General features: G+C 39.0%; 1 protein-coding gene across 1 annotated transcript in view; it reads left to right on the top strand.

Moving 5' to 3' along the window:
* WNK3 (WNK lysine deficient protein kinase 3) overlaps window positions 1–20,801 on the top strand; it is a gene marked incomplete at both ends in the record, with an annotated part of 180,415 nt that overhangs the window by 40,369 nt on the left and 119,245 nt on the right. The window contains 4 exons of the mRNA XM_084258456.1: window positions 6,021–6,240; window positions 9,513–9,807; window positions 10,883–11,076; window positions 11,172–11,321. Coding sequence (XP_084114582.1) covers window positions 6,021–6,240; window positions 9,513–9,807; window positions 10,883–11,076; window positions 11,172–11,321 — 859 coding nt within the window. The remainder of the gene's footprint in view (window positions 1–6,020; window positions 6,241–9,512; window positions 9,808–10,882; window positions 11,077–11,171; window positions 11,322–20,801) is intronic.

The following is a 20,801-nucleotide window of genomic DNA, read 5'->3' as shown; positions in this document are numbered from 1 at the left end:
AATTGGTCTGTTTAGTTGTTCTATTTCTTCATTATCTAGCTTTCTGTGATTGTAGAGTTGTAGGAATTTGTCCATCTCCTCTAGATTGTTAAACTTGTTTCCATATAACTGTTCATAGTAGTTACTGATTATTCTTTTGATTTCTGCTGTGTCCGTTGTGATTTCTCCTCTTTCATTGATGATCCTGTTTATTTGTGCTTTCTCCCTTTTTTCCTTTGTGAGCCTGGCTAGGGGTTTGTCTATTTTATTGATTTTTTTCAAAGAACCAGCTCTTGGTTTCATTGATCTTTTGGATTGTTTTTTTAGTTTCAATTTCATTTATTTCTGCTTTGGTTTTTATTATTTCATTTCTTCTACTGGTTTTGGGGTTTTTATGTTGTTCTTTTTCTAGATCTTTGAGCTTCGAGATTAGGTTGTTTCTTTGAGTTCTTTCTTGTTTCATGATGTGAGCTTCTATTGCTATATATTTTCCTCTTATTACTGCTTTTGCTGCATCCCATATATTTAGGATATTGGTGTCCTCCTTGTCGTTCAATTCAAAGAATTTTTTAATTTCTTCTTTGATCTCCTCATTAGTCCAGTGGTCTTCCAGAAGTTTGGTTTTTAATCTCCATGAGGTAGGAAAGTTCCTTGCCTTCTTTTTATGGTTTATTTCTAGTTTGATGCCTTCATGGTCAGAAAAGATGGTTGATATGATTTCAATCTTGGTGTATCTGTTGATGTTTGTCTTGTGCCCAGTATGTGATCAATCCTGGAGAATGATCTGTGTGCACTTGAGAAAAATGTGTACTCCGTTTTTTTTGGGTTTAGTGTTCTATAGATGTCTGTTAAGCCCAAATGCTCTAGGTCCTTATTTAGAGCTTTAGTTTCTTTACTTATTTTTTGTCTTGTTGATCTATCCATTGTTGATAGTGGTGTGTTGAAGTCTCCCACTACGTATGTGTTTTCTCTGATGTCTGTTTTCAGAGAGGACAACAGTTGTCTGATATATTTTGGTGCTCCTTCGTTTGGTGAGTATATGTTAATGAGTGTTATTTCTTCTTGAAGTATTGTCCCCTTGATCATAATGTAGTGACCACTGGGGTCTCTTTTTATTTTTTTGAGTTTGAAGTCTGTTTTATCTGATATAAGTATAGGTGTTCCTGCTTTCTTTTTTGGCCCGTTTGCTTGTAGGATTGTTTTCCATCCTTTAACTTTAAGCCTATTTTTATCTTTTGTAGCTAAATGTGTTTCCTGGAGACAGCAAAAGGTTGGGTTTTGTTTCTTAATCCAGGCTGCAACTCTGTGTCTTTTTATTGAAGAGTTTAGTCCATTTACATTTAGAGTTAATATTGATACGTTAGCATCTGTATTTGCCATTGTGATGGTCTTTCCTTTGATTTTATTTATTTATTCTTTTAATAACTTTTTTTTTTGGCCTTCTTTCATTGTTATTCGTCCCTCTGAGGTTCTGGCTTTAGGACTCCTTGTAGTATTTTTTGGAGTGGGGGTTTAGTTGTAATGAAATTCCAGAGTTTCTGTTTGTCTGGGAAGGTCCTTATTCTTTCTTCATAGTGGAAGGAGAGCTGTGCGGGATAGAGTATTCTTGGTTGGCATCTGTTTTCTTGGAGTCTGTTGACTATGTCCCTCCACTCTCTCCTTGCCCGTAGTGTTTCTTCGGAGAAGACTGATGTCAGCCTGATTGGCTTTCCTTTGAATGTTATCTGTTTCTTCCCTCTTGCCAGCTTCATTATTTTTTCCTTGTCCTGGATTCTTGGGAGCTTTACTATTATGTGTCTTGCTGTATTTTCCTTTCGTCGTGGATGTTTGGTGTTCTTCTTGCTTCTTGTATATCAAGTTTCAGCTCCTTCTTCACATTTGGGAAGTTCTCTTCAATTATCTCTTTGAATATTTTCTCTGTTCCTACATCTCTCTCCTCCCCTTCTGGTATTCCTATAACTCTTATATTTCCTTTCCTCATGGAGTCAGATAGTTCCCGAAGTCTTTCTTCGTTCTTTTTCCTTCGTACTTCTCTTTCCTTTTCTGTTTTGGTTCTTTTTATTTCTGTGTCTTCAAGATTACTTATTCGTTCTTCCATTTCATCTATTCTGCTTTCATTGCTTTTCCCAGAATTCTTTAGTTCTTCCATTAATTCTTTGATCTCCTGCATTTCTTTTACTTCCCTCTTTAGGGACTCAATTTCATTCTTCTGACCATTGTTTTCCCTCTCTAGGGACTCAATTTCATTCTTCTGATCGTTGAGTATATTTCTCATATCATTGTTTTCCTTTATGACTTATGTCAGTTTTTTAATCACGGCAATTTTAAATTCTCTTTCTGGAAGGCTCAGAAGTTCTTCCAAGTTACTGTCGTTGCAATCTGGGGGCTGGTTTTCTTTTTGTGGTGTGCTTTTTCCCTGGGGAGTTGCTAGGTTGCGTGTGGTTCTTCTACTCCCTACTGTCTGTTTTCTAATTTGCTGTGTGCGTTGGGACACTGTGTTGTTGGGACTGGCCGGCATCTTGGGTGAGCTTCTCTGATCCCCTCTGGTTGCTACAGGGGCCGTATGTCAGTTTCAAGCAGTCTTTACTGGAGAAAGGTCCCTGTTCTAAAATGCCGATGTGGGGACACACTCCCCTGTGCGCCTGGTCTGCCCCGGCGGTGGGTTCCTGCTCCCCCTCTGGGCTTGGACTGCAGGCCAGAGGAGGTCTGGCGTGGGCGAACTTCCCCCGCTCACCTCTGGCTCCTGAGGAAGCCTTCTGCAGGTAGTCTTTACTGAAGAAATATCCCTTTTCTAAAATGGTGTTGTGGGACACACTCCCTGCATGTCCGGTCTCAGGCACACTCTTCTGCGCACCTGGTCTGCCCCGGCTGTGGGTGCTCGCTCCCCCTGTGGGCTCAGACTACTGGTCAGAAGGGGCCTGGCGTGGGCTAACTCCTCAGCTGGTCAGTGGCTCCTCCAGGAGCCTCTGCTGGGTTCAAGTTGCTAGGTGGCACCAGAGATCTCTCCTAGAGCCCTTGGGGAGCTGATTTTCCACCCCGTGGGACAGGGAACAGAGCGGGAATGGTAGGGTACACCTCAACGGCTTTGGGGTGCTGTGTCTGCCTTGTGCCCCACCGTCGTGGGGAACCCACGCCCCTAATTTCGTGCCCCGGGTCTCAGTTCCAAAGCCCTCAGTTCCAGGACGCGGGCTGTAGCTCAGTTCAGTGGCGCCGGAATGGCGCCTTTTGAATCCCGCTCCCGTGCCTGGGCGCCTGGTTCCTGCTCACTCAGTGAGGGCGCCCACGCGTCTCCCCGCAAGCCTAGGTCGCAGGCGCGGGGACCTGGGCAGCTGAGATCGGGATCCACGTTTGCTTTTCAATCGCACTGCTTTTCCGCACGATCCCGATTCCGATCCAAGTCTGCTTTTCCAGCCCGCTGCTTTTCTGCGCAAGCTTACCGGGCCGCCCAGGGCTGTGTGCTGGTCCTGGCCTCCTCCTGGGGTCGGGGTCTCTCTTTAATGGCGCCTGGAGCTCACCTCCTCGGCGGATCCTGCAGGATTCTCCACAGCTCCCGTTCACGGGGTGTCTTGGCTGAAATAGTTTCTTTCCACTCACAGTCCCGCTTGCTGCGTAGTTTGTTCTTGGTGGTCATTTTAGTTCGTTTTTTTTTTTTTTTTCCCTCCTCTCTGCTGGTTGGAGAATGCCGACTTTGTGGGCGGGGGAGGGGAGCAGGGTTCTGCGCTTTCCTCCCTTCTGGTCCCCTTTTATGGCCACTTTCTTCTTCGGGCAGTTTGCTGGAGTCACCCGTTTATCTTCCGTGTCCCAGTTCTCACTGGGACTTGCCGCTTTTCCTCCCTATTAACTTTTTTTTAATGGGAGATCTTTCTCGCAGCGTCTCCTCGCCGCCATGTTGCTCCGCCCCTTTACCACGTTTTGTTTATCCATTCATTTATTGGGTATGGATTATTTCTACCTTTTGGCTATTGTAAATAGTTGCATGAACACTGGTATACATGTATTTGCTGAAATAATCCCTGATTTCAATTATTTTTGGTATATACCTAGGAGTGGAATTACTGGATCACATAGTTTTATTTAATTTTTTAAGAAGCAGTAAGGTTTTCCCATAGTGAGTACACCATTTTGCATTCCTGTAAGCAGCATCTGAAGCTTCCAATTTCTTGGTCTCCTCAGCAACACTTGTTATTTTCCTTTTTTTTTTTCATTAAAGCCATTCTAATGAGTGTTTATCTCATTGTGGTTTGAGTTGTATTTTCCAAATGACTAATGGTACTGAGTACCTTTTCATGTGCATATTGGTCATTTATATACCTTTTTTTGAGTAAATGTCTATTCAGGTCCTTTGGCTATTTTAAATTGTTGTGAATTTTTCTTTTTGCTTGTAGGAATTTAGGCATACCTTTTTAAAAATGAGGCAAAAATACTGTGTTGAAGTAGCCATTTTAATTGCTGACTATACAGTATTTTACTTATCATCTATTACCAAAGCACTGGATTATTCAAAAGGATTCATGGCATATTATGTTGGAAAGAGCACAGGTTTCAAAGTCAGATTAAGATTCAAATCTGGACACATGCTTAGCCAAGTATGATCTTTAGCAAGTTACTTAGCCAAATGTTCCTTAAAACAGGTATTATTTTGATAATAAAAAGGTGATGAATGCATATAAACCTAACATATTAGTATTTAATGAATTGTATCTTCTATTGCTATTGTTATTCCTTATTAAATTACATAGGCAAAATTTTCATTGGGAGGCAGAGGGTTTAACTTGGTTGTACCTTCTTAAACACATCTTATCTTAGCCTTAAAACTGATTAGTAAGTTTATTCATTTTAGTTAAGTATTTGCCACTTGAATACTACAAATGTAGAGATTTGAAAATCCTCAACTTACAGGATACCATGCTCTAATCTGCTTTATATCTTTTAGAAATTACTGGAGATAGGGGCTTTGCACATAGACATTAATGGAATACATCAGTTTTAGCTTTCCCTGACCTACTATATTATGAATGGGTTAGATATTAATATATCTCATTTAAAAGTTGATGAAAGAAGGGCCTCCCTGGTGGTGCAAGGGGTTAAGATGCAACCTATGAAGTTGTCCACAGCCACTGCAGCATGAGTTCGATCCCCGGCCAGGGAGCACCCTACGTGGCTCAGCAGACCTCTCCTGACTCTCCCACTGCTCCCCTCAGCAGTGTACTTCGGTCTATTTGCCTGTTCTGTTCTCCACTCTGTCTCTGGTGAATCCTCTCACCCTCCACACCTCTGGCCTGTACCCCAGCTCTTGTATACATAAATAAAAATAAATCTATAAAAGTTGATGAAAGAAAGGGAAATTAACTGTCCCAGCTTGTAAAAGAATTTTTTGAACCCTGTCAATTTTTCTCTTCAGACATGATTAATGCCTAATATTAGGCTAGAGTTGTATCCATTGTGTTCTTTGACCTAAAACTAGACTTAACATACTCTGAGAAAATCATAGTACTTTGCTGAACTAAATAACTTCAGCCATGGCATTCTCTGAAGAGTAAAATCTACTGACTAGATTATCCATAATGGTATCAATGACTTCTTTTTATAACATTTTTAAGAGTTTGAATTTCTAATTTACCTTAGTGTTTATATATCCAGAAATGTTTTTATTGGTCTTTGCCGAGAATCTATTGTTTTGAGTTTTAGCAATTTATAAGCCAGTGGTTTAGGGAAACTACTCAGTCTACCTAATGTATGCTGCAGTACTTCTCTAATTCTCTCTAGGCATACTTCTAGGTATATTAAACTTCAGTATCTAGATATATTACTGGTAAGAATCTTTAAGTTTACTACATGTGCATGTAAGTTGGAATTTCTTTGCATCCTTAGAAATAAGTTGGACGTAAGATTTGATTTTTATAACAAGACAGATTAATGGCTTAATAAAGAAATTAAAATAAGATTGTTACTTTGAAACAACTATTTTTTAACTGTTAAGGGTTCTATATCTTATTTATGACTGGACGAATTGATAATAAAATACATATTTTGTTTGTTAGGTTGTCTATCAGGGACCTACTAAACCACGCATTTTTTGCTGAGGATACAGGACTAAGGGTGGAATTAGCAGAGGAAGGTGATTGCTCAAATTCATCCCTGGCTTTAAGACTTTGGGTTGAAGACCCTAAAAAATTGAAAGGGAAGCACAAAGACAATGAAGCTATTGAATTCAGTTTCAATTTAGAAACAGATACACCTGAGGAAGTAGCATATGAAATGGTAAGTACATTTTACCATTGTCCCACTCCTCCCCTCCTATAATATTGGGATTGGTTCCTTTCTCCTCATAGCTTTTATTCCTCTCCTTTTCTCCTTTTCTCTCTTTATATTGTAATTTTATTATGAACTTTATAATAAAGTGTATTGAATTTCTATACATGGTATAAGGGATAATAAAACACTACCTTTTTTAAGAAATAGAGAACTATCGATTTCTGAGAAGCCACCTGGGTTCCCCTCCAAGTTATATTCTCTTCTCATAACCATAACTAATATCTACCCTGACGTTTTTATTACTCATTCCTTTGTTTTTTATTACAGTGTACTTAAGTAATATATTGTTTCATTTTGAAGAACTGAGTGGCAAGCACACACCAAACTGGTCACTACAGTTGCTATTAGAAAAGATGTCCAGGAGAGGATGAGCAGAACAGTTTCTCTGCCATACTGTGGCTTCATATTCCCTAGAGTTTACAAGAGCTGCTTCTGGGGGAGTTAGTGGATGAGTCTAGACAAGTAAATACACAACTCACCACAGTCAGGGCACCAGAGTTGTATTGTTGTGTGGACCAGAAATGATTTGTATGGTAACAATATGGTTTGACTTCTCTGACTTCTCTGCTTCTAATCTCCCTATGACCACCCCCTGAAAAGTAGATGACAGCTGGTAATTTCTGTGGGGTGGAAGGTAAGTCCACATCTGATCCATGCTGCTGCAGTGCTTGGAGGGAAGGTGTGCATTGGCTTGGCAGCATGTGGTCAAGATTAGCCAAGTACAGATTCTCTGAGCAAGGCTCACCTGGGCATTCTGTCCTCAGGTTAAAAAAAAATGGGACAATGACAGTAGAGATGTTGTAGGTGAAAGCCTTTAACATGTTTTTCTAGTTAAACTATTGGAATATGGAATGATTGCCATGGACAGCTGTTGCACAGACATCATCCTGGCAATTTGCCTTTACTATCGTCCTAGATTTCTCTACCTCTCCACTGTATTGGATTTTGTGTTCCTAAATCCCATGTCTTTCTCAGCTTATCCTCTTGTTTTAGCAGCATACTTCCCCTGCTAGCTTCTCAAGAAAGGATACATGGAATGCAAATTATTTGATACTTGCATGTATGAAAATGTCATTATTCTATCTTCATACTTCATTGATTATTTGGCTAAATAAGGCATTTAAAAAAAATTAGAGTCCATTACTTCATGCTCTTCTAACTTTCAGTATTGATTTTGAGAAGTCCAGTGTTTTGTTTTCTATCTTTTGCTTGCAATCCATTTTTTTTCCTCTGTGGAAGCTTGTAATATCTTCTCAGTATTCTAAAACTTCACATTGTTGTGTCTTGGCTTGGGTCCATTTTCCTTTTTTTTTTAAATTCTTTTTTTTTTTTAAGATTTATTTATTTATACAAGTACTGGGTACAGTCAGAAGCGCGGGAGGGTGACAGAATTCACCAGAGCCAGAGCAGGGAACAGAACAGGCAGATGGACTGAAATACACTGCTGAGGGGAGCAGCAGGCGCAGCTCTCCATAGTGGTTGGACCAGTTTGCACTCCCACCAGCAGTGCAGGAGAGTTCCTTTTTCTCCACACCTTCGCCAACATTTGTTGTTGCTAGTTTTTTTAATATGTGCCATTCTCACTGGTGTGAGATGGTATCTCATGGTAGTTTTGATTTGCATTTCCCTGATTACAAGTGATGTTGAACATTTTTTCATATGTCTGTTGGCCATTTGCATTTCCTCTTCAGAGAAGTTTCTTTTTAGCTCTTCTGCCCATTTTTTGACTGGGTTATTTTCTTTGTTGTTGTTGAGTCTCATCAGCTCTTTGCAGATTTTTGTGATCAGTCCTTTATCATTAGCATTTTAATCATCTTTCAACTACCCTGAAATTTCTCAGAGGGCCTCCCCTGGTAGCGCAGCGGTTGAGCGCTGGGCTGCGAAGCTGCCCGCAGCCTCTGCAGTGCCGGTTCGATCCCCGGCCGCTGGCGAGGGTCCCACAAGGCACGCACACCTCTCCAGCTGCGCCCGCTGCTCCCCTCAGCAGTGTACTTCCTCTGTCTGCCTGTTCTGCTTTCCACTCTGGCTCTGGTGAATTTTGTCACCCTCCCGCACTTCTGACTGTACCCAGTGCTTGTATAAATAAATAAATAAATAAATAAATCTTAAAAAAAAAAAAAAGAAATTTCTCAGAGTCTGCAGACCCCAAAGACATGTAGGACTGAGGGGCCTCCCTGGTGGCACAGGGGGTTAAGCACTGCACTATGCAGCAATCCACAGCCACTGCAGCACAAGTTCGGTCCCCAGCTGGCCAGGGAGCAGCCCACATGGCTAGCAGATCTCTCCTGTCTCTCCCGCTGCTCCCCTCAGCAGTGTATTTACGTGGATCTGCCTGTTCTGTTCCCCAATCTGTCTCTGGTGAATCCTCTCACCCCCTGCATCTCTGGCCTGTATCCCAACTCTTGTATGCATAAATAAATAAATCTTTTTTAAAAAATTGTGGGACTGAGAATGATATGCTGTGGCACCTCCTCAAGTCATTTTTTTCTACTATTCAACTCTGTTCCTCTCAAACAATAAGCATTGCCTCTCCTCCCCACTTCTCTCTTCCCCTCCCCTCTCTCCCTCTCTATGCTCATGCCTAGTAGTGCTTTGTTTGCTGTTAGCATACTTCCTTCTGCTTAAAGTATTGATTTTCAAACTTCATCTATACCTCCATCAATAGTCTACATATTCCTTTTTTGTTTGTTTTAATCCTTCATCAGGATTTACTGTCCTCTGTGACACTTTTTCTACTTCCTCAAGAGATGCATGCATGTGCTCTTCCTGTTTGGTTTTAGCCTCAGCTCATATCTTCATTTTAAATTATCCATCTCGCATCACCAACTTAGTCAACTGTATATGTCTCTGGAGTCTAACATCGGACACATTGTAGGCACTTAATATTGCTGAATGAGGAGACCTTTTTAATATTTCATAAAATTTAATGACACTCATAAATTGCCTGTGGTAAGACTGCATGTACTGAAATATCAAGTTGGTTTTTGCTTAAAGACAGAATTGTTTCAACAATGCTTAGTAGCAGTATTGTTTTCCTTATGCTGATTAAGGACTCTGGCATTTATATATGTCTGACTAAGAAAGACAAAGAATATAGTGACAAATAACATGTTATTTAATAGCATTTGGGATTTGGGGGCACAAGAATAACTCTACTATTAAAAAATTAAAATCTTAGATGTTACAGATGTAGTTTGCTTTTTATGTTTTCTTTATAGGTCAAATCTGGATTCTTCCATGAAAGTGATTCTAAAGCTGTTGCTAAGTCCATTAGAGATCGAATCACCCTGATTAAAAAAACAAGGGAGAAGAAGCCAGCTGGCTGTTTGGAAGAACGAAGAGATTCCCAGTACAAGCCTGTAGGGAATGTACTCCCCCAGCACCAGAGTACAACCTTGCCCTCTGCAACTCCTCAGCAGACTGGGGCTGAATGTGAAGAAACTGAAGTTGATCAACATGTTCAACAACAGCATCTACAAAGAATAACACCACAGCAGCACTCCTCTGTTACAGGTAACACAGTTATAATTTATAAAAGCAAAAATTATATAATTGTGTTCCCTTGTGTTTGAATAGTACTTTTTTGTGTTTTTTGAAGCGTATGTTATCTATCTTTCCATCGGTCCTTTTACAAAATTCCTGAAAGAAAAAACAAGCCAGCTAATTTCTTTATTTTAAAATTAAGCAACAGTTAACTGACTTATCCAAAGTACTAGTTGACTAAGGATTCTAATCCAGCATTTAGTTATAGTCAAGAAAAAGTAAAATGACTTTTAAAGACCATTTTTTAAGGATCTAATATAAATATAACCTTAAAAAAGAAAATTTGTAGCTGAAGGTACGGTTTATTCTTTAAGAAGGAATTTTATAGATCTTTGTAGTTTTATAATTTTTCTACTATAACTTTGTATTTTATAATTTTCTACTATAATGCATTCTCTCCTCCTGAAGTATACAGTATTTTCATAGTAGTAACAAATTATTATAAAGATGATATTATTTTCTAACTAGGTTCTAGGAGAATCCAAATGAGAATATTATACTTTATTGAATATGATTTTTAAAAATTATTTTTATTAATTATTTTTTTATTTTTTTACATCATTGCTCATTTTTAAACATTATTTGCTTCCCCCGACCCACTCAGGTGTAGTCCCCATAGAGTTTCCTTCACCACTGCACCTGTGCACCATCACCTCCGTCCCTTGTGCTCCTCTTCCCTCCCTCTGATGCCTCTCCCTCCTCCTCCCCTGCAGTATGTCTCTGATTTATAATTTTAATGAAATCCTAATGACATATAGATTACTTAGGAATATACAGGAACTGGTTAGCAAATGGAGTTGATTCTTATGCTATTCTTTGTTTCTGTGTTTGCTTTACTAAGAAAATTTTAGTTCTGCCACAGTGAGAGCATGGAGAGTTTACCTGATTATTTTTTAAATTAATTCTGCAGTGTACATATTTTACTTAAAGGTGTCTCAGGTTGTCAGAGGAAAAAGAAAATTTAAGGAAACACCATTTCTTATGTCATTTTAGTCTTGAGCTTTTAATTTTCCCTTCTACCTGTTGCTTATTTTCTTTGCTGTAGGTGACAATTTGTTCGAGGTAGCACCTGGATCAGTTATATACTCAGATACTTCAAATCAGCCAAGTATAGTCTGTTCCTCAGACCAGATGATGGGCTCTCAAATGGTTTCTAACATCCCACAGACTGAAATAAATGTTCCAGGGCAAATTTATCCATCCCAGCAACTAGTAGGACATTACCAACAGATTTCAGGGGTAAGATGAACTGTTATATTTTAAAATATATAATCAACATAGTTCCTGTAAATGGGAGAGTTTATCTTAAATCTTTTCTTTTTCTTATTTAACAGTTGCAGAAGCATCCAAAGTTGACTCATCCTGAAATTTTGCCTTTGGTACAAAGTCAGTCCACTGTTTTGCCTGTACATGTCCTTGGACTTCCAGTTGTTTCACACCCCCAGGTTTGCCCATTAACTGTCCAGAAGGTCTCAGAGATAAAGGTAAGATACATTTTTTAGAGATTCCATATTCAGTTAAGCATATTTAACTCTGCCTAGATTTTCTGACAGGCAGGACTCCCTTTCTTTTTCTTTTTCTCTAAATATCAGTTTGTTTGTTTATTTATTTATTTATTTATTTATTTTACTGAGGTAACATTGTCTTACATTAATATTGGTTTTTTTTAAAGCATAAGGATTCCTTCCCTCCCCTCAGGTATTGTCACCATAGTATACCCACCACCAAATCACCTCTAGTCGACTGTGCTCCCTTTTCTTTTTATTCTCATCCCTCCCTACCACCTCTCCCACTGGATGCTTTGGTTCTATAAAGACTCCCTTTCATGAATTTATCATAGTTTATATAAAGTTTACTTAAAGATAAAAGTCGTTTATGATTTCCTTCACCTGTGACATTCTTCTTGAAGATGTGCTTAATATTGTGTAATTAGAATCCTGAGGCACTTCTAGTTTTTATTGGGAAAAAAACGAGAAATCAGTAGATGGATAAAATTTTACTTAGGGTTCTGATCTCTCTCTCTTGGTAATGATGGCTTGTTCTTTGTATTGAACTTTTCTAGCCTGATTTGAATGTAGAGGGATTTTTTTTTTTTGCTGTTAATTAGAAATACTATTTCATATGCTCATAATTTTTATTACTTTCATCTAAATCCTTGACTTTTTGATTCATGTTTGTATCTGTAGGAGAAATAAGAATGCTTTCATCTTTTAAACTTTCAAAGTTAGTATGATTTCTGACAATTAAGAAGCAATATTTGTGTGAGTTTATATATCAAGACTATAACCTGGTTCCCTAGCTTATGGATTTTGGATATATGGTTGGACTTTTCTTTATCATCACTCTTTTTTCTTTCCTCAACCTTGACATACCCTGCGTGTACCTTCTACCTTTGGAAATGAGATGGTGTAAGCTTTCTAGGCATTCTCTGTATATGATTTAGTAAACAGCAGGTATATCTGTTTCTTTTTAAGTGCTTGGTGTATAGTCAGCCACAGTTCATCAACAAACTTTTAATGACTACCATTTCTGGAAGTACAAAGTAAAATAAAACATGGTCCTTACCCTCAGAGAACTTGAACTCTTGTAGGGAAAATCATACATGTATGTACTTCACAAATGCCAGATGAATTTAAAATCTGCTGGGATAAATTTTATATGATATAGTTAACAGTACCTGGTATTTGGCTAGTATTTGTAGATAATATGGTACATATCTATAACTGGATTCATGTTGTGGTTTAATTTGTCTCTTACAAATGTTTTGAGTGGATACTTAGTTCAGGTTCAGCCACATAAATATATAGGTATGTGTGTTTAAAAATATGTTTCCAAATGTTCAGCATCACTTATAATCAGGGAAATGCAAATCAAAACCACAATGAGATACCACCTTACACGAGTGGGAATGGCACATATTAAAAAAAACTAGCAACAACAAATGTTGGCTAGGATGTGGAGAAAAAGGAACTCTCCTACACTGCTGGTGGGAATGCAAACTGGTCCAACCACTATGGAAAGGTGTTTGGAGGTTCCTCAAACTGCTAAAAATGAAACTTCCATATAATCCAGCATTTCCACTCCTAGGGATCTACCCAGAGAACACAAAATCATTAATTTAAAAGGAAACCTGCACCCCCATGTTTATTGCAGCACTATTTACAATAGGTAAAACCTAGAAACAACCCAAATGTCCAAAAATAGAAGACTGGATCAAGATGTGTTATATATACACAAAGGAATACTATTCAGCAATCAAAAAGATAAACTCATGCCATTCACAGCAACATGGATAGAGCTAGAAGGGATTATGTTCAGTGAAATAAGCCAGAAGGAAATAAAAATATCATATGGTTTCACTTATAGGAGGATTATAGAGGAAACAACTAAGGGATCAGTGAAAAAATAATAAATAAAAAATCAAAATTAATAGCCATTATAAATCAGAGATATTTTGCAGGGGAGGAGGAGGGAGAAGGATCAAAACAGGGGTGGCAAGTGCACAAGGGAATATGGTGATGATGCACAGGTGAATTGGTGGTGGAAATTTTACAGGGACTATACCTGAAAGGAGAAAGCAAACATTGTACAAAAATGAACAATGTTGTAAAATATATGTAAATAAATAAATTCAAAAAATGTGGTTCCACCAAACAAAGGGTCATGAAAAAGACAAAACTTACAGGCAAACTATAGATCTGAGGTATACAGCGGTTGGGGGAGGGATCAAAACAGGGAAGAGAAGTGTGCAAAGATCTATGGGGATAGTTTATGGGTGATGTGGTGGTGGGAGATTTATGGAGACTGCACCTGGTGGGGAATTCAAATATTGTACAAAAATGAAAAACGATTGAAGAAAATAAAAAAATTGTAAAATAAATAAAAATCTTTAAAAAATGTGTTTCAAAAATTAAAATATTTCTGGAATTGGGGCGGAGCAACATGGCGGCGAGGAGACGCTGTGAGTAAGATCTCCCATTAAAAAAAGTTAATAGGGAGGAAAAGCGGCAGGTCCCAGTGAGAACTGGGACACGGAAGATAAACGGGTGACTCCAGCAAACTACCCGAAGAAGAAAGTGGCCATAAAAGAGGACTAGAAGGGAGGGAAGCGCAGAACCCTGCTCCCCTCCCCCGCCCACAGAGGTGGCACTCTCCGACCGGCAGAGAGGAGGAAAACAACAAACCAAACGGCCAACAAGAACAAACGAGGCAGCAAGCGGGACTGTGAGTGGAAAGGAACTATTGCAGCCACCACACCCCGTGAACGGGAGCTGAGGCGAACCCTGCAGGATTTGCCGCGGCAGTGAGCGAACGGCTCCGGGCGCCATTAGAGAAGAACGAAGACCCCGGGAGACGCGCACACAGCCCGGGCTGCCGGTAAGCTTGCGCGGAAAAGAGGCGCGCTTGGAGCTCTTGAAAAGCAAATGCAGACCTGGATCGCGGCTGCCCAGGTACCCGCGCCTGTGACCTAGGCTTGCGGGGAGACGCGGAGGTCCTCACTGAGGTGAAGGTCCCTCCTTGAGTAAGCAGGAACCAGGCGCCCAGGCACGGGAGCGGTGCAAAAGGCGCCATTCCAGCGCCACTGAACTGGGCTACAGCCCGCGTCCTGGAACTGAGGGCTTTGAACTGAGACCCGGGGCACGAAAATTCGGGGCGTGGGTTCTCCACGACGGTGGGGCACAAGGCAGACACAGCACCCCAAAGCTGTTGAGGTGTACCCTACCATTCCCGCTCTGTTCCCTGTCCCACCGGGTGGGGGGAGGCGAAAAACAGTCCCCCAAGGACAATAGGAGAGATCTCTGGCGCCACCTAGCGACCAGGAAAAAAAAGTCACTAACACCCCATAGAACAGGAAATTTCTTAGACTGCTTGAAAAGGGCAGAAGGCTTCTGGAGGAACCAGTGGCCAGCCGGGAAGTTAGCCCACGCCAGGCCCCTTCCGACCAGCAGTCTGAGCCCACAGATGGAGCAGGCACCCACGTCCGGGACAGACTGGGTGCGCAGAAGAGTGTGCCTGAAACCGGAGGTGCAGGGACTGCATCCCGCTTCACCATTTTAGAACAGGGACATTTCTTCAGTAAAAACTGCCTAAAACCAGCATGACAGAGATGGCTCCTGGAAGAGCCAGAGGGGAGCGGAGAAGTTCACCCAAGATGCCAGTCAGTCCGAGCAACACAGTGTCCCAACGCATACGACAAATTAGAAAACAGACAGTAGGGAGCAGAAGAACCACACGCAACCTAACAACTCCTCAGGAAAGAAGCACACCACAAAAAGAAAACCACTCCCCAGATAGCAACGACAGCAACATGGAAGAAATACTGAGCCTTCCAGAAAGAGAATTTAAAATTGCCATGATTAAAAAAGTGATAGATCAGAAAAAGGAAATTGAGTCCCTAAAGAGGGAAGTAAAAGAAATGCAGGAGATCAAAGAATTAATGGAGGAACTAAAGAACTCTGGGAAAAGCAATGAAAGCAGAATAGGTGAAATGGAAGAGCGAATAAGTACTCTTGAAGACACAGAAATAAAAAGAACCAAAACAGAAAAGGAAAGAGAAGTACGAAGGAAAAAGAATGAAGAAAGACTTCGGGAACTATCTGACTCCATGAGGAAAGGAAATATAAGAGTTATAGGAATACCAGAAGGAGAGGAGAGAGATGTAGGAACAGAGAAAATATTCATGGATATAATTGAAGAGAACTTCCCAAATGCGAAGAAGGAGCTGAAAATTGATATACAAGAAGCAAGAAGAACACCAAACTTCCACGACGAAAGGAAAAACACAGCAAGACACATAATAGTAAAGCTCCCAAGAATCCAGGACAAGGAAAAAATAATGAAGCTGACAAGAGGGAAGAAACAGATAACATTCAAAGGAAAACCAATCAGGCTGACATCAGACTTCTCCGAAGAAACACTACGGGCAAGGAGAGAGTGGACGGACATAGTCAACAGACTCCAAGAAAACAGATGCCAACCAAGAATACTCTGTCCCGCAAAGCTCTCTTTCCTCCATGAAGAAAGAATATGGACCTTCCCAGACAAAGAGAAACTCCGGAATTTCATTACGACTAAACCCCCACTCCAAAAAATACTACAAGGAATCCTAAAGCCAGAACCTCAGAGGGACGAATAACAACGAAAGAAGACAAAAAAAAAAGTTATTAAAAGAATAAATAAATAAAATCAAAGGAAAGACAAACATAATGGCAAATACAGATGTTAACATATCAATATTAACTCTAAATGTAAATGGACTAAACTCTTCAATAAAAAGACACAGAGTTGCAGCCTGGATTAAGAAACAAAACCCACCCTTTTGCTGTCTCCAGGAAACACATTTAGCTACAAAAGATAAAAATAGGCTCAAAGTCAAAGGATGGAAAACAATCCTACAAGCAAATGGGCCAAAAAAGAAAGCAGGAACAGCTATACTTATATCAGATAAAACAGACTTCAAACTCAAAAAAATAAAAAGAGACCCCAATGGTCACTACATTATGATTAAGGGGACAATACTTCAAGAAGAAATAACACTCATTAACATATACTCACCAAACAAAAGAGCACCAAAATATATCAGACAACTGTTGTCCTCTCTGAAAACAGACATCCGAGAAAACACATACGTAGTGGGAGACTTCAACACACCACTATCAACAATGGATAGATCAACAAGACAAAAAATAAGTAAAGAAACTAAAGCTCTAAATAAGGACCTAGAGCATTTGGGCTTAACAGACATCTATAGAACACTAAACCCCAAAAAAACGGAGTACACATTTTTCTCAAGCGCACACGGATCATTCTCCAGGATCGATCACATACTGGGGCACAAGACAAACATCACCAGATACACCAAGATTGAAATCATACCAACCATCTTTTCTGACCACGAAGGTATCAAACTAGAAATAAATCATAAAAAGAAGGCAAGGAACTATCCTACCTCATGGAGATTAAAAGCCACACTACTGGAAGACCACTGGACTAACGAGGAGATCAAAGAAGAAATTAAAAAATTCTTTGAATTGAATGACAAGGAGGACACCAATATCCTAAATGTATGGGATGCAGCAAAAGCAGTAATAAGAGGAAAATATATAGCAATAGAAGCTCACATCAAAAAACAAGAAAGAACTCAAAGAAACAACCTAATCTCGAAGCTCAAAGATCTAGAAAAAGAACAACAAAAAAACCCCAAAACCAGTAGAAGAAATGAAATAATAAAAACCAAAGCAGAAATAAATGAAATTGAAACTAAAAAAACAATCCAAAAGATCAATGAAACCAAGAGCTGGTTCTTTGAAAAAATCAATAAAATAGACAAACCCCTAGCCAGGCTCACAAAGGAAGAAAGGGAGAAAGCACAAATACACAGGATCATCAATGAAAGAGGAGAAATCACAACGGACACAGCAGAAATCAAAAGAATAATCAGTAACTACTATGAACAGTTATATGTAAACGAGTTCAACAATCTAGAGGAGATGGACAAATTCCTACAACTCTACAATCACCCAAAGCTAGATAAAAGTAGAAATAGAACACCTAAACAGACCAATTACAAGCAGCGAAATTGAAATGGTAATCAAAAACCTCCCCAAAAACAAAAGCCCAGGACCTGATGGATTTACAAATGAATTCTACCAAACATTCAGAGACGAATTAGTGCCTATCCTTCACAAACTCTTCCAAAAAATTGAGAAGGAAGGGACAATACCAAACACGTTCTATGAAGCCAATATTACACTAATACCAAAACTGAATAAGGACAACACAAAAAAGGAAAATTATAGGCCAATCTCCCTAATGAACACTGATGCAAAAATCCTCAATAAAATTTTAGCTATCAGAATCCAACAATGTATCCATAAGATAATTCACCACGACCAAGTAGGATTCATTCCAGGGGCACAAGGATGGTTTAGCATCCGATAATCAATCAACGTTATCCAACACATCAACTAAAAGAAATATAAAAACCATATGATAATATCAATAGATGCTGAGAAAGCTTTCAACAAAGTGCAACACCCATTCATGATAAAAGCCCTTGAAATTCTTGGGATACAAGGAACATACCTCAACATCATAAAGGCCATCTATGACAAGCCAACAGCCAGTATCATTCTCAATGGTGAAAAGCTGAAAGCAATTCCATTAAGATCTGGACCAAGACAAGGATGTCCACTCTCACCACTGCTTTTCAATATAATACTGGAAGTCCTAGCCAGAGCAATAAGACAAGAGAAAGACATCCAAGGAATCCAAATAGGAAAAGAAGAAGTCAAACTATCACTATTTTCAGATGATATGATAATATACATAGAGAACCCCAAAATCTCCACAGAAAAACTAATTCAACTCATCAATCAATTCAGTAAAGTGGCAGGATACAAAATCAACACGCAAAAGTCAGTAGCCTTCCTATACACAAACAATAAATCTGAAGAAGAAGAAATCAAAAAAACCATCCCTTTTATTATCGAAACAAAAAAAATCAAATATTTGGGAATAAATCTAACAAAAGAGGTAAAGGACCTATACAAAGAAAACTATAAAACACTGTTAAAAGAAATAGAAGAAGACACAAAGAAATGGAAAGACATCCCCTGCTCATGGATTGGAAGAATAAACATTATTAAAATGGCCATCCTACCAAAAGCAATATACAGATTCAATGCTATTCCAATCAAAATCTCAATGGCATTCTTCAAAGAAATAGAACAATTATTGATGAAATTCATATGGAATCACCAAAACCACGAATAGCCAAAGCTCTACTGAAAAAAAAAGAAGGAAATGGAGGCATCACACTCCCGACTTCAAACTATACTGCAAAGCCATAATCATCAAAACTGCATGGTATTGGAACAAGAGCAGACATACAGACCAATGGAATCGAATAGAAAATCCAGAAATAAACCCACAGATTTATGGTCAACTAATCTTTGACAAAGGAGCAAAGAATATGCATTGGAGCAAAGAAAGTTTGTTCAATAAATGGTGCTGGGAAAACTGGGTCGCTACATGCAAAAGAATGAAGCTTGACCACCACCTCACACCATACACAAAAATCAACTCAAAATGGATTAAAGAACTAGACATAAGACCTGAAACCATAAAATACATAGAAGGAAATATAGGCAAAACACTACGGGATTTGCACATCAAAGACATCTTTACAGACACATCACCCAAAGCAGTGATAGTGAAGACTAAGATAAACAGCTGGGGCTACATCAAATTAAAGAGCTTCTGCACAGCAAAAGAGACAATAACAAAAAACAAAGAGAAACCCCACCAACTGGGAGAACATTTTTGCACCCAACACTAATGATAAAGGACTGATCACAAAAATCTGCAAAGAGCTGATGAGACTCAGCAACAACAAAGAAAATAATCCAGTCAAAAAATGTGCAGAAGAGCTAAAAAGAAACTTCTCTGAAGAGGAAATGCAAATGGCCAACAGACATATGAAAAAATGTTCAACATCACTTGTAATCAGGGAAATGCAAATCAAAACTACCATGAGATACCATCTCACACCAGTGAGAATGGCACATATTAAAAAAACTAGCAACAACAAATGTTGGCGAGGGTGTGGAGAAAAAGGAACTCTTCTGCACTGTTGGTGGGAGTGCAAACTGGTACAACCACTATGGAGAGCTGTGTGGAGATTTCTGGACCTACTAAACATAGAGCTTCCATATGATCCAGCAATTCCACTCCTAGGTTTTTACCCAAAGGACACAGAAACATCCATTCCAAAGAGCACCTGCACCCCTATGTTTATAGCAGCACTGTTTACAATAGCTAAGATTTGGAAACAACCCAAATGCCCAAAAATAGATGACTGGATCAAGAAGATGTGGTACATATATACCATGGAATATTACTCAGCATTCAAAAAAGATAAACACATGCAATTTGCAGCAACATGGATGGCGCTGGAAGGGATCATGCTCAGCGAAATAAGCCAAAAAGAAAAAGAAAAATACCGGATGGTCTCACTCATAGCAGGAATCTAGAAAACTTAAATAAGGGACCAGGAAAATGAATAACTATAAGAAAGTGAAAATCAAAATCAAGAATGAACCAGAGACACTTTTTGGGGGGTGGGGGGCGGGAGGGGAAGGATTGGGGTCAGAATGGGGCGTTTGCAATTGTATGGGGGAATATAAAAATAAATTTTATTATTTAAAAAATAATTAAAATATTTCGAAATTTATTATAAAAGTGGCATATGCATATTTAAAAGTGAGGCCCAGGAAGTTATAAAGAAGTCAGTAAAAATCATTGATTATTTCTGTAACTAAAGATAACTTGTTGTTTATATTTGGGGATATAGCTTCTAAATTCGTCTTTTTTTTCTTATATATATACATATATAATTTTATATATATATACATGTCACATACATACCATTTTCTAACCTATCCTTTTTATGTACTAGGGGCCTTGTAAGCAAACCCTATCACCATTGATGTCTTTTTATGAGTGTGGTAGTTCTAGCTCTAGGGATTATTGCAGCCAGCTTATATATATTTCAGCAACTCTCCTCTTTTTTTTTTTTTTTAAATTTGTTGTTCTTACATCTTTGCTAATGTTCAAACAGTATTTGATTCCCCTCAGGTGTAATTCCCATAGCTTTCCCACCACCATAGCAACCATGATCCGTCTTCTCCATTCCTTATGCTCTCCCCTCCCCTGTTTTGACCTTCTTCCCTCTCCCTCCCTTGCTGTATGCCTGAGATCTATGGATAGCTTGCAAATTTTGTCTTTTTCCTAACACTTTATTCAGTTTTTCTATATCATACATATAATGAAACCATCAGATATTTATCTTTTTCCTTCTGACTGATTTTGCTTAGCATAATCACTTCCAGCTCCATCCATGTTGCTGCAAATGGCATACATCATCTTTTATTTTTTAAAAGATTTATATATTTATGCATACA

Source organism: Talpa europaea (assembly GCF_964194135.1).
Source record: "Talpa europaea genome assembly, chromosome: X".
Classification (NCBI taxonomy): domain Eukaryota; kingdom Metazoa; phylum Chordata; class Mammalia; order Eulipotyphla; family Talpidae; genus Talpa; species Talpa europaea.
This window is presented reverse-complemented; position numbering and strand designations above follow the sequence as displayed.